This window comes from Vombatus ursinus, unplaced genomic scaffold (genome assembly GCF_900497805.2).
Source record: "Vombatus ursinus unplaced genomic scaffold, bare-nosed wombat genome assembly UNPS02014832.1, whole genome shotgun sequence".
Lineage (NCBI taxonomy): Eukaryota > Metazoa > Chordata > Mammalia > Diprotodontia > Vombatidae > Vombatus > Vombatus ursinus.
In genome coordinates this window covers 16372732-16385748 of record NW_020954610.1, presented here as the reverse complement: position 1 = coordinate 16385748, position 13017 = coordinate 16372732, and the positions used below count along the sequence as shown (strand labels likewise).

The following is a 13017-nucleotide window of genomic DNA, read 5'->3' as shown; positions in this document are numbered from 1 at the left end:
TTTTTAGGGAAGAAACAAATATCCTAACAATGTGAGATAGTATGGAAAACAGCTGACAACTTCAAATGGTTTCAAAGAATCATTATAATAATAATTACCTGTTGGACCTCGAGCAAGTCCCTTAACATCTTGGAGCTCACTTTCCTTATCTATAAAATAAAGAGGTTGGCCTAGATGGTTTCTGAGATACTTTCCAACTCTAGCTCTGTAGCATCATCTATTGAAGCATGATCCCATCTTTATTATGTCCCTGCTCTCTCATAAAACTTCGTAGAGTGCTTACATCTTTCATCTGATGATTGCAAAGTAGTTGACATACTCATTCTCACAACATTAACTCAGGCTTTAAGGATTCCTATTTCAAGGAAGGAATTTTATATGTTTTTCCATGTTCCATGAAAGAGTACCTGATACCCTATGTCATATAATTTAATTTTTGATAGTAAGGTCACTTAAAATATGGTATCCTACTGCTTAACATGTAGGTAAACTGAAGGTAGAAGAATAAAAATCACACATATGCAAAAAAAACCCTCATTACTAAAATTACCAAAAAATCTTTACAGCTAATATAAATAGGAAATTTTTAATAATTCAATGAAATTCAACAAAAATTACTAACATGTACAAAACACAGTGCTAGTTATGATGGAAAGATGAAGCATGACACAGTTCCTGTCCCTGGGGAATTTAGGACTTTGTTGGAGGAATAAGCCATGTACACAGATAACTACAGTATAAATTTAGCTATGACAAGTCATACAGTACAATGGATTTGAATTCAAGTTCTACTACTTACTACCTATATGATCTTGGACAACTCACTTCACCTTTTTATCCCCCAGTTTCCTCATCAGGTAAATGAGGGGCCTGGGCTAGATGATGATTCTCTGAGGTCCATTCGATTTCTAAACTCTATCATCCCTTTAGAGGAAGAAGGCGAAGGTGAGGAACTGGGAGAAAATGTGTGTGGAGAGGTCATTTGTAGGCATAGGTGGTGGTGATGAGTAACCAGGGCACACTACAAAGAACAAGAAGGGTGAGTAGTCACAGAATTATAGGTTTACAGCTGAAAAGCACCTTCCAGGTCATCTCGTCCAACCCCTCATTTTACAGGTGAAGAAATTTGAGATCAAGACTTATTCAGGTCGTTCAGTTTGGCTACAGCGTCCTAAAGGGATTTAATATGCTATTTGTTTCCTGTTCCTGTTTGAAGAGTAAAATAAAATATTAAACATATTCCAATTCTAGTTTTCCTGAGAGATAGCATGGCATAATGTGAAGAGATCTGGCCTTGGAGCCTGCTTAGGAAAACCCAAGTTCAAATCTTGCCTCTTAAAAATTCTGGCTGTATGATCCTGAAGTCAATCCACACATCACCTCAGGGTTCTAGATTACTCTTCAAGACCATGAATCACAGGGAAGGCGTTGTTGCCCACAGCTCATATTAGTTTGCTGGCTATGGAGTAGTTCCCTTTATCAATGAAATCACAGGTCCAGGCCCTTTCCCTTTCACCTCGAATATTTTCATTTTTTCTAAGTCAAGAACCAAAAACTATTAACCTCTGGATTCTGCATTTTGGAACCAAAAGCATCATGGCGCAGGTGCTTTTTTGCTCTTGCAGACAGCACTGTCCAAATCAAGTCGGAGCCTGAAAGTTAGCAGGGAGGAGCCAGGCAGAGCCTCGCAACACGCTCAGCGGGCCTTTTATGACTAGGAGTTTCTCTCCCTTTAAACAAGCCTGCCGAGGTTCTGAACCAGCGCCACACGGCTCCGAGGATGAAGCTTCCAACTTGTGATTGAAGAAATTCAATGGCTACAACATAACATCTTGCAAAATCGGATAAGCCGCTGGTGCCGCATGGAGATAGGGAAAAATTCTTCAGGCTGCTACAAGCTCCTTCCACAGATAGGGGGAGAAACTCACAATTTTTTTCTCTCTCCCTTTTTCACTTGCGGCTTACCCATATTTCCTCCTCCTCCACCAAGTGAAGTGCACCATCTCTGGCCATGGAGGTCACCGTGGACTCAGGTCAGTCGTCCATCGAGCCCGTTTGCACTCGGATTGCCTGGAGGGGCTGGGGGAAGGAAGGGGGCCCAGGAGCGCCCCCCCCAATAGTCAGAGGCCGCCGAGAGGCTGGGAAGGAAGCCCCACGCACCGGCGGGGAGGGTCGGGGAGCCGCGGGGGCATCTCGCCTGCTCCCCATCTCCCACAGTGCGGGGAGCTCTAGGATTAGTTAATTTCCCAACTGTGAAGGGGGGGGCGCGGGGCGGCCGAGGCTGGGGAGAGAAAGGGGAGCGAGGGAGGAAGGAGGGAGGAGCGGGGAGGGAGCGCGCGCGCGTGTGAGGGAGCGGGGGGAGGGAGAGGGGAGGATGGCTCAGCTTTTTCTAAATATAAAACTAAAGGGAGCCGAGCGAGCGAAGCGGGGAGACGCAGCCGCGGTGTGGGGGGCGCGGGCCCGGGGGGGAGGAGGAGGAGGCTCCGGCAGCGCCGCCTCGCCGCCCGTCCCGGCCGGGCTTTCGGAAAGTCGGGGGACAGCAGGAGAGAGCGCGAGACAGAGACGGGGGACTAGGGAGCGAGAGACAGAGAAATAGGGAGAGACAGATAGAGGGAGGGGGAGACAGACGGACCCAGAGGGACAGAGACCGCGGGCGATCGGGAGAGGGCCGAGAGGCTGCAGCCAGGCCGTAGGAGCCGCGCAGAAACGGTCGGAGGAAGAGCGGCCTCTCTCCCTCTCGAGATTTCGCCGCCAGCGGGGAGAGAGAGAGGCCTGAAGGGAAGCCGGGGAGAGGTCGCAGCCCGCCCGGCCAGAGGAGGAGCCGGAACGGGAACGGGAGCGGGGCGGCCTGGGCCTCGGCCAAGCCTCGGCCCGCAGCGCCCCTTCCCCACTCCGGCCTCCCCCGCCCCGCCCCCTCCTTTCCGCCCCGCCCCCTCCCGCTGCTCCGCTCGCTCCCTCCCTTCCCCGGGTGCAACATGGCTGCGGCCGCCTCCGCCTCTCAGGACGAGCTCAGTAAGTGACCCTGGCGGACTGACCAACGGCTCCCCCTCCTCCTCTGCTCTCGGGGCGGCGGCTGCTGCCCCCGCGGCTGCCAGGAGCGCGGAGCCCGGCCCGACGGGGTGTCCTCCGCCGGGCCCCCCGGGCGGCGGTGTCCTTGGGCAGTCCCGGGCGAGTGAGGGGGGGCGCGAGGGGGACGTTTTTTGGTTTGGAGGGCGGGGGTGGGTGGGTGGAGGGAGGGGGGCCCGGGCGGGGGAGGAGAAGCCGAAGCTGCTCCTGCAGCTGCCGCCGCCGCCGCCCTGATTCTTTTTAGGCCTCTGGTTTGCAGCGTCATGTTGTGAAACTGAAACCCCAGCTCCGGGCGGGGCCTCAATCTTTGCCCCTCTCGCTTTGGGGGAGGGGGTGTGCGGAACTCATGTCCGGCCCTCCCCCCTCGTCCCCCCAGCCGTAGCCTGCCCTGCCCTGGGAGGTTTTGGAACAGGTGGTGTGGAACGGAGGGATGTGTGTGCGTCCCTGTATGTATATACGTGCGTGATGATTTGGGTTATGTGTGCGTATGTGTGTGATGAATGTGCATATGTTATGTGTACGTGTGTGATGGGTGTATGTGAGGTGTGTGTGTGATATGCTTATAGGGTGTGCGTATGTGTGATAGGTGTGTGTGCATATGTGTCATGGGTGGGAGCAAGGATCAGGTACCCCTCCTCGGGCCCCTTGCTCCCCAAAGAGTGGGGGCAACTGGGCTGTCCATTTCTCTGGAGACCTTAAAATGAAGGTGTCTTGGAAGAGTTAAATGTAGAAGAGAGATCTCTGACTCTCGGCTCCCCCTCCCCCATTAATTTTTCCCTTGATGCTGGAGGAGGGGGAAGGGGAATCTCAGAAAGAAGAGACGCTTGTCACATTCCCCGGCCATCCCCAGCATTTTAGCTTCTTAGTTAAAAGGTAGCCGGAGAAGCTCGGTGATCTTTTTGTGCCTCCTTCGCGGGGAAGGCGTACACCTCCTCGGGCAGAGGGGTTGTTAAAGTTGCGTATTATAACAGGAAAGAACTCCAAGAACACTCGATACAAGGGGAAAGACACTATGTGCAAAATTTTAACCATTCCAAAGATCAGAGCCATTTTGAAGGAGCAGTGACATCACATAAATTGGAGGTCCGGCCCACCGGAAAGTATTTAAATTCTAATGTATCATGGGAAATGTAGTTCTTTTTGGTGGGACTAAAGAAAAGCTTTCTTGTGTGTATGTGTTATGTGTGTCCTTGTACGTTGCCATGTAAAAGAGCCTAAGATTGGCATCTCCAAAAAAATGGATCATATACCTAGAGCTGGAACGGACTTTAGAGGTCATCTAGTCCAATCTTCTCTTTTTGCAGAAAAACAAATTGAAGTTTAGTGATGTAGCCAAGGTCACAGAAAGAGTAAATTTTAACAAGTGGGATTTGAATCCAAGTCCTCAAACTCCAATTACTGTTCTTTCAACTATACCGAAAGCCTTCCTTTTTAAATTTTTATTTATAAGTAGGAACCTTTAAAATCACTTTCATTTCTTTCACTTTTTTTCTACAGTGTAAAGAAATGATGTTTGGAAATTTTTAAAATGGAGTGTATCGTGCAGAAGTTAGAGAACTTCATAGAGGTTGTTATTTTATTTCCAAGTTAAGCATGTTTTGAGAGGGATATTAGAAACTGGAAGAGAATCTGAGGAAAGTGACTGTGATGATAAGGGGGTTTGAAACCATGTTGTCAGGAAAGGTTGAAGGAACTTAGAGATGTTTAACCTGTGTAAGAAAAGACATCTGTGTAGGAGCTGGGTAGGACAATGTAAATATTTGTTGAATGTGAATCTCAGTTTAATGTGATTTGAAGGGCTATTGTTGTAGATGTATCAGACTGTATACGTTACCTGTTACTAGTATAGGACCGTACTAAGATGACTTTGAGCACAAGGAAATGGTAGAACCTACTTTTAGGTAGATACTGTAGGTCATCTAAATACATTGAGAAGGTTGGATTGGATGACTTCTATAATCTTTTGCAAATCCAATTGTTTTCCAAATAAAAGTAGCTACATAATAGATTTTAAGAACACTTTTAATTATTTTTTTTAATTTCCCTATTTTGAAACAAACTGATTGTGATATATGGGAATAAATAGTAATTGTTTAGAATTATATATATATATATATAGCACTTGGAAGTTTACAAAGTGTTTTCAGATATGAGATTTTACACAATTCTGTGAGGGAGGTCATGCAAGTATTACCCTGTTTTATGGATGAGAAAACTCAAGCTCTGTTACCACTTGCCCAAGGTCATATAGCTTGAAAAATCAAGGTACTTTATTAGCCAATAAATTAGATTTAGCTTTTCTGGGGGACCTTGTCCAAGTCATTTAACCATTGTAGTCTTCAGTTTCCTCATCTGTTAAAATGATAGGGGGAAATCCTTTGAGCTAGAAGAAACATTAAAACTTTATGTTTGCTATTAGAATCATAAAGCAGATTAAGATTATTTGACTATATCTTCTAAACTGGCCAACTTCACTGAATTTTGTTTGGAGACAGGCTTGTATTGATGAAAGTATTTAAATGCATACTAGATAAATTGTGAGTTATTGGTGATACTACTTGGGAAGTAAATGAATGTTCTAGAATTGCATTTGGAGAAATAATAGATCAGTTCACATACGAGCTTTATTAATAACTTGCAGTATGGCTTTATACAAGTCTCTTAACTTAAGCCATCTATTTTGGTTTCTGAAACTTACAGAAGTGGTCAGGTATATGCACAAATAACCCCTAAATAGCTGGTGTTCAATTTAGAGCCATCATTTTTAACCTGAAAGAAAATTTCTGCACATAAATGTCTTGAATTGATTTAAGCCTTATATTTTCTGTTTATAATTTGTTTTAAAAAAACAAAACATAAGTATGTAAATTACATTTTTATTTAAGATGATGATAAATGGCGTAACTCACATTTCTGTATAGAGCTTTAAAGTTTTAACAAGCACTTTCTTCATAAAAAGTGTTGTGCAAGTATCCCATCTTATAAAGACCCTGAGGCTGAGAGGTCAAATTGAACCCAGGTCTCTTGATTTCAGTGTTTCTCCCCCCCACCTCATTCAATCTGCAAACTTTCATATAAATGGCAAAATTTTCTCTTACAACTTGGACTGGTATAGCAGAAAAAAAAACTGACAAAAGCTACTCTTTTAATTTTGTGCAAATTTGAATTTTTAGAATGTCTCTTTGCCTTTTTCCCCCCACTGACACAAATGTCAATCATTATGTTGAAAGCTTGACTATATTATGGCTATATCCTTTGCTAGGTTCCCAGAGATCACTTATTTTAATTAAATTCAATTGTTATTTATTAAGTGACTATTATAGTAGTAGCAGCTGTGTGATGTAAAAGCAGTATGTTGAGGTCTTTGGCTTTGAGGAGTTTGGGCTCTTTGGAAAAACAATACCCACACAGATGAAGTAGAAAATGTGATTGTCACCAATGTGTTCTGTGATTCATGTAGCTTTTCAGTAGTATTCTATGTTAGAAACTATGCTTTTCTTCTCAAAGATTTCAGAGGAATATATTTTAACTATTCATGAAGCAAAAGTCTTCTAGGATTGTAGGATTTCCATGGTTATAGTAGAGACAGCACAAATTGGGGATACAGGAAATCTAAATGTGGCCAGCAATTTTTTAACTTAATACCCTACCATACTTTATAGGAACCATTGAAAAGTGAGCTTACCCAAGCTCAAATCTTGACACTTACTAGCTGTATGACCCTAGGCAAATCACTTAACTCCCCACCCTCAGTTTCCTCATCTGTAAAATGGGAATAATAATAACACCTACTTACCTACCTACCTCACTGGGTTGTTGTGAGGATCAAATGAGATAATGTTTGAAAAGTGCTTTGTAAACCCTTGGAAAAGTATATAAATATTTGCAATTACTATTATTAAAAAGCAAAATTGACAACTAAGTTTTTTGATTTCTGTTTGATATTGGTATGATTGATATTGGTACTTTTGGCCAAAAAAGCAATGTAATGAACCAAGTCTGTGATCCACCTTAATTTGGTTTTATAAAAAAATATCACATGCCTTGCCACTATCTAGAAAAGAAGTTCTTAGCCTAGAATTGGTGAATTCTTTTTTTTTCCCCAATATTTTGATAGCAGTATTTCACTATAACTGGTTTCCTTTGTAATCTTATATATTTTATTTTATGCATTTAAAAATAATTCTGAGAAGGAGTTGACACAAAGAAGTTTAGAGCCCTGATCTGTAAGGCTCAGGAAGGCATTTCTTGGAGTATATAACTCTTACTTTAATGGATCCATGATATCATTAAAGATGGATACTCTCCATTGGTCCAGATTGTAGCCCAGCTATACTTCATCCTGATTCCTGTTTGTGACTTTCCAAAGAGCATTGGTGCTCAAACTTTTCCACAGTGATAGAACCCTTCAGTTAAAAGAAAACTTTGGCAAAATGCTTGTAAAATTATCTAAAATTATTATTCTTATTGCTTGTTAAAAATAATGTAAGATTCATCAAGAAACAAACAAAAAATGGGATGTTTCAGGGTTCCTTTGCAGCAGTTTGAGAAACACTACCACAGAGGATCCAGCTGGAGATCAAATCACCTGATAAGTTGGAGATAATGGAAAATACTTTGGCAGTATTCTGGTGTCATATGGGAAGTGAGAATTTTAGTTATTTTTAAGATTTATGTGTGTGTGTGAGTGTGTGAATAAATGCTTAGCTTTAAAGTCTAGTCTGGTTTATAGTCTTCAAGTCAGAGAATGGTATATAGAACAATACTATTTTGTGTCAACAAATGGAAAAGTTGGTCTATTAGTCGTATTAATAGGGGACAGATATTTTTGACAAGAAGAGGGGGAAAATTTCTGAGTATATTGTTAGTGGTTAGTTTTTGAGTACTTTCACATTGTGCACCTCTTAATTATAAGTCATCCTTACAGCAATTTAATCTTCAGTGAGATAGTGACAATTCAAGAAAAAACATCCTGTAATATATTCTGTCAAGTAATATCCAATTTGGTGATAGACTTAAAATATATAGCCATTGAAAATTAACTAATTGGATATCATGCTGTTAAACATTTTTGAAAATATAACTTTTCTTCATATAAACTTATAGCTTGATGATGAGTGGTTGCTATGGCTAGACTTTATAATTTACACTTAACAGAACTGTGGGTATCTGAATGTCTTTTTTTAATGTAATGCTATAACCCTAAAGAGAGGCTTGTTCTAAAGGACAGGAGTAAAAGTAAAGGCCCTCTCTAATCTTCCTGGAAAATCTCTTCATTAATTTGTATGTTAAAATCAACCTTTTCACCTTCCAGGTTTTGATGTCAGCTTTTATCTGAACAGGAAGGATAAAAATGAAGACAGTTTGCTTTCCAGGTTTTATGAACTGGTTGGTTTGGTTGTTCTCTTCCTTGAGCCTTGAGATTATTACATTCCATTCTGATCTTTCATTCTTTTCTCTCCATGTGATATTATAATACAACTCATGTTTCTTTTAACAAAATGCTAATACCGGTGGGAGGATTGTGAGTATTGATAAGATCATTTCCGTTGAGGTTAATTTGATTAAGTTGACATGCTAAAATTTTGGTCAGTATTATTGCATTCCAGCAGTTTGAGCATATAGCTTCCATTTTAGTCCTGCCTAGTATATTTTGTTAGATGGCACTTAAACATAGGGGGAAAAGTTACTGACCATCACTCTAGCATTTTGAGAATTATTTATCCATTTTGAAAATGTAAGTGTAAAATACAAATAACAATGTCAATAAAAAGCATTACCACACCTCTGTCCAATAAAATAATAAGAAGGTTCAGCCTTGGGGAGCTAACGATCAAACAAATTTGGGAGCATTTATTTTGTTACTAAATTTATATTTAGAGAGTTTTGGTTCCCAGAAAAGTAAGGCAGTGTATTTCTTTAAAAAACAATTATGCTGAGTACTTTCCCATTTTTTAGTTCTCAAATCTCCCATCAAAAAGTCTTTTTGAAAAGACTCTAATTTTAGTTAGCTTTGATTTCTAGATAGGGGGGACACTTTGGGATATTTTTCTTTTGTTATCTCGAACAACAAAATGTATGCCAGTGACCTTTGCATTTCTTAATTTTTTTGGACTCCATCATATCTTCCTCGTACTTGTACCAGTTGGAATAAAAGTTTGACAGTAACATGGTTTGAGATTATATATTTTTAGCAGGACATATTTCATCTTTGACAGGCTTTGAGAAAAAGAAGAAATTCAGACTTTTTGATCCTGTATTGGAAACCCTTTGACATTACAAGTGTTTTAAAAATATTTTTCATCTCTATTTCTCATTTAAAAAAATTATGGGGGTGGAATCTTACTCAAATTTGGGCAACAAACTATCCCAAGAGTTCTGAATGAAATACAGAGATTCTGTTGCATGTGAGGGAATTCTAATCCTTTTTCAAACAAATAAGATGAATTTTCATTTTTATAGTTGTATGCCCTATAGTATATGTAGGCCTTTCCACCTCCTCAGAGTTAATGTCTTTATGCAACACTCCTAGTTTCTGCAGTAGAGTTGACAACACTTTTGTTCAAATTTTGAGATGTAAACTATTTTAAAGATGTTTAAATTTGCTTTAGTTTACTGATATCTTTGCTCCTTTAAGAGAGATTGAACATTTTTCACATGATTTTAGCGGAAAATTTACACAGGATTAAAAAAATTTTTTTTAAGAGCTGAAAGGTTGCTTAGAGATTATATACTATATTCCTTTCACTTTACATATGAGAAAACTGAGACCCAGAGAGGTTAAGTTGAGTGGACCAGGGTCATGAAGGTATAGTAAGTAATAGAAGGGAGATTTGGATCTATATTTTATAACAGGATTTAAAAGTACTTCGGTTTCCTGAATGAATGCTGATATATTCATTTATAATAAAATTTCATTAATTTAACCTCCAGGTTGGAGTTTACCTTTGTATTAATGAAAAAGTGTTTGCTGAGTAAATTAACAGGAGAATGTTAGGAGTAATTAAAAATGTTTGATCTCAAACGTAGGTTATGATTGTATTTGTGTACAGATCTATACTCTGCTAATTATAAATCTTAACTATTCTTTAAGTGGCAGCCTGTCTCCATGGATAGAAGGCTGGGCTTGGAGCCTGGAAGACCTGGATTCAAGTCCTTATTCTGACATACATTAGCTGTGTGACCTTGGGCAAGTAGTTTAACTTTCTCAATGGCCTGGACAACTCTCTAACTCTTAAAAATTACAGACTAGTTGCAGGTCACAGTAACTGTTTCTACACAAGGAGTTCCCTGCAGTGATCTGGGCCAAAAAATCAAAAGGAGCAAATCCTGAAAAGCTGAACCTTTACTTACCACTACTTTATTAACTAATTCACATGTACTTTAATAAGGATTTCAAATCTTACATCAAAATCTACATCAAAATGGGCTTTCCCTAGTTCATAATATCTTCGATTCAGAAGGGATCTTAGGACCATCTTGTATATTCCCCTCATTTTTTAGAAAGGAAATGGAGGCCTAAAGAGGTAACATGACCTGATCAAGACAGTTAGTGACAGAAGTGAGGTTCAAATCCAGGTTCGATGACTCTGAATCCTGTGCACCTTCTACTGTACCATGTTGCTTTGGTAGTGTATTTTGAAATAAAAGTAGAATGTACTTTAGTGTTGGATTTTTTTTATGTTTAGCATTTTGTTACCTGTATTTCAAAAAAAGTTTATATGGAAACATTTGTTTTCATTTTTTTTTCATCCTGGTGTTAACTAACAGTTTTTCCTTACCTTGGAGTTGAAACCCAAGACATCAGATTCAAAGATACTGGCTTAAAAATGAAAAGTGCTTTTTTAAAAAAAAATTTTTTTTAAAAGTGGCAGCTCTATAAGTTTGCATCTTAAAATTGTATTTCTTTTTTTCGTACTCTGAAGAATAGATTCTTTAAACAATTGCATATGTACGTGTGGATGAACAAATGCCATTGGTGGTCCAGAGGATTTTTGTCAAGGCTGGATAAACCATGTCTCGCATTGACTGTAGAGGTTAGTAGATTTAGCTCTTTAGGGTCTATATTTTATTATGTAGTTGCATTTAAAGGAATACATACCATCAATTTGAAGCTTTCTCTCAGGTTCCTTATTTCACGTTTTCCCCCTGGCAATCCTGAAAGCCAGAGGAATAAATTTCATTATGTGCATGCATGTATCCTTCCAGTAACACTGTATTCCATTGGGGGAGGGGGAGTCAGGATATCAATATAAACTAAAGAAATTGCAATTTTTTATTTTAGCCAAGTTTACAGAATTGAAAATAGTTGGGTTAGTTAGAATCATAAAATGTTGTTAGAGCCATTTTTATACCTTGCGTTTCTGTTTATTTGTATAGGATTAATTAATAACTTACTGTAAATTTTCTCTGGTGTGGGTGGATGTCTTTTTTTAAAAGGGAAAACTGAAGCACTAAAATTGACATCTTAGTCATTGACAGAGCAGAGTTAGAATTTGGGGCAATTGACTAAATTCTTGTTCTTAGTTCTCTCAGATATTCATCCTAAGATGATAGTTATTTTTAGAGCAAGATTTGAAAAAGTTTAGCGAGCAGGTGATCAACCTTTCCAAACATGATTCTCATTTCTTATTTTGTATTCAGAAATTTATGAATCAATTGGCTTAAATACTAGTAACTGAGAGTAGAATCTGAGAGTTTATATTTTACAGATTTCTTAAATTTTTTTGGATTACTGGCAAAGTTCATTCTGTATGCCCTCTGAGCAAAAAGAGGTTTTGGCATCATACTGTGTTTTCCTCAATTTTTTCCCCTTTAATTAAGCAGTAAGCTATACTGATAAAATGTAGAAGAATCTATAATCAGATCATTTTCATTACTCTTTGGCAATATTTACAGTCTTTAAGGAGGAAAATATTCATGTCCAGTAAAAGGGGAAAAAACCCAACCCTATTAAAGTGATGTTGTATGCCGACCATCATTTTCTTTTAATAGTGGAACTTCCTGGTTATTAGCTTGACTCTAGAAAACTAATTTGCTTGTCCGCATGTAGAAGTTGGTTTTAAATGTGATTGGAATGGGACATTGAATGGAACTGGTTACTTTAACTCTGTGGTAAGAAGAGACATTATAAATATAGTCTTGATGGTGAGGGAATTCTGTATTTTCCTATTTCCTTTCTGGCCCTGATTCTCCTAAAAAAATTTAACTTTGTCTTAGGCAAATAAAATGGCATTCATAACTCATATGTACCTGATAACACTTGGAATTCTTCAACTGAAAAAATTGCAAATTTTTTATGATACTGATTCTTTTTTAACTAAACATTTGATCTTGATGGTGGTATACTCAGTTCTATGCTGGTATGGTATATTTGATGGCTCTCAATATCACTAGATTTTCTACCACATCACAACTACATTTCTGCTGTTTTTTTTTTAATACATTGTTGATAGTGAAGGAAAAAATTGTAGATACTATGATATCATAATGTAGGATTCCAGGGAAAGTATAGCTTATGAAATGGACCTAATAGTGTCTAGCGTAGAGTCAGTTAAACTTTGGCTTGCTTTTTTCCATTTTGGTCCTGGTACTTGCTCTTTTCAAAGCTTTACTATTTCCTAAGTATGGGTACTCCTTGATCTCCTCAAATATTTCCTATGGTTTTTTTGTTGTTGTTGTAGCTGGAAAAAAAAATTCATCAGCTCATGACAAGTGTCAAAGGTGATGACTATCTCACTAACTCTTCCTGTACTTTGCAGAGGTTATGCTTTACTAGCACACGGACTGTTGAGAACCCAGGAAACACTGATGGCAGGACAGCAGAAATAAATAAGTGAAATTGGGAGGTACAGAGGAAGTGGGGGATTAGAAGAATTATTTTTTTGGGAGAGGTGAAATTAGAATTATTTATGTTAGGTAAATTCATTTTTTGCTTTCACATTTTTTATC

At 39.1% G+C, this 13017-nt stretch overlaps 1 protein-coding gene across 3 annotated transcripts in view; it reads left to right on the top strand.

The window, feature by feature from the left end:
• Nucleotides 1-993: 993 nt before the first annotated feature.
• ECPAS (Ecm29 proteasome adaptor and scaffold) overlaps nt 994-13017 on the top strand; it is a 158156-nt gene continuing 146132 nt past the window's right edge. Inside the window, exons 1-2 of one of the 3 annotated variants that reach the window (XM_027839068.1) lie at nt 2936-3012; nt 10992-11102. In XM_027839068.1, coding sequence (XP_027694869.1) covers nt 11081-11102 — 22 coding nt within the window. In that variant the 5' untranslated portion in view covers nt 2936-3012; nt 10992-11080. Of the gene's footprint in view, nt 2034-2935; nt 3013-10991; nt 11103-13017 lie in introns of those variants that run through there. The other 2 variants (XM_027839069.1, XM_027839066.1) reach the window with 2 other exon arrangements.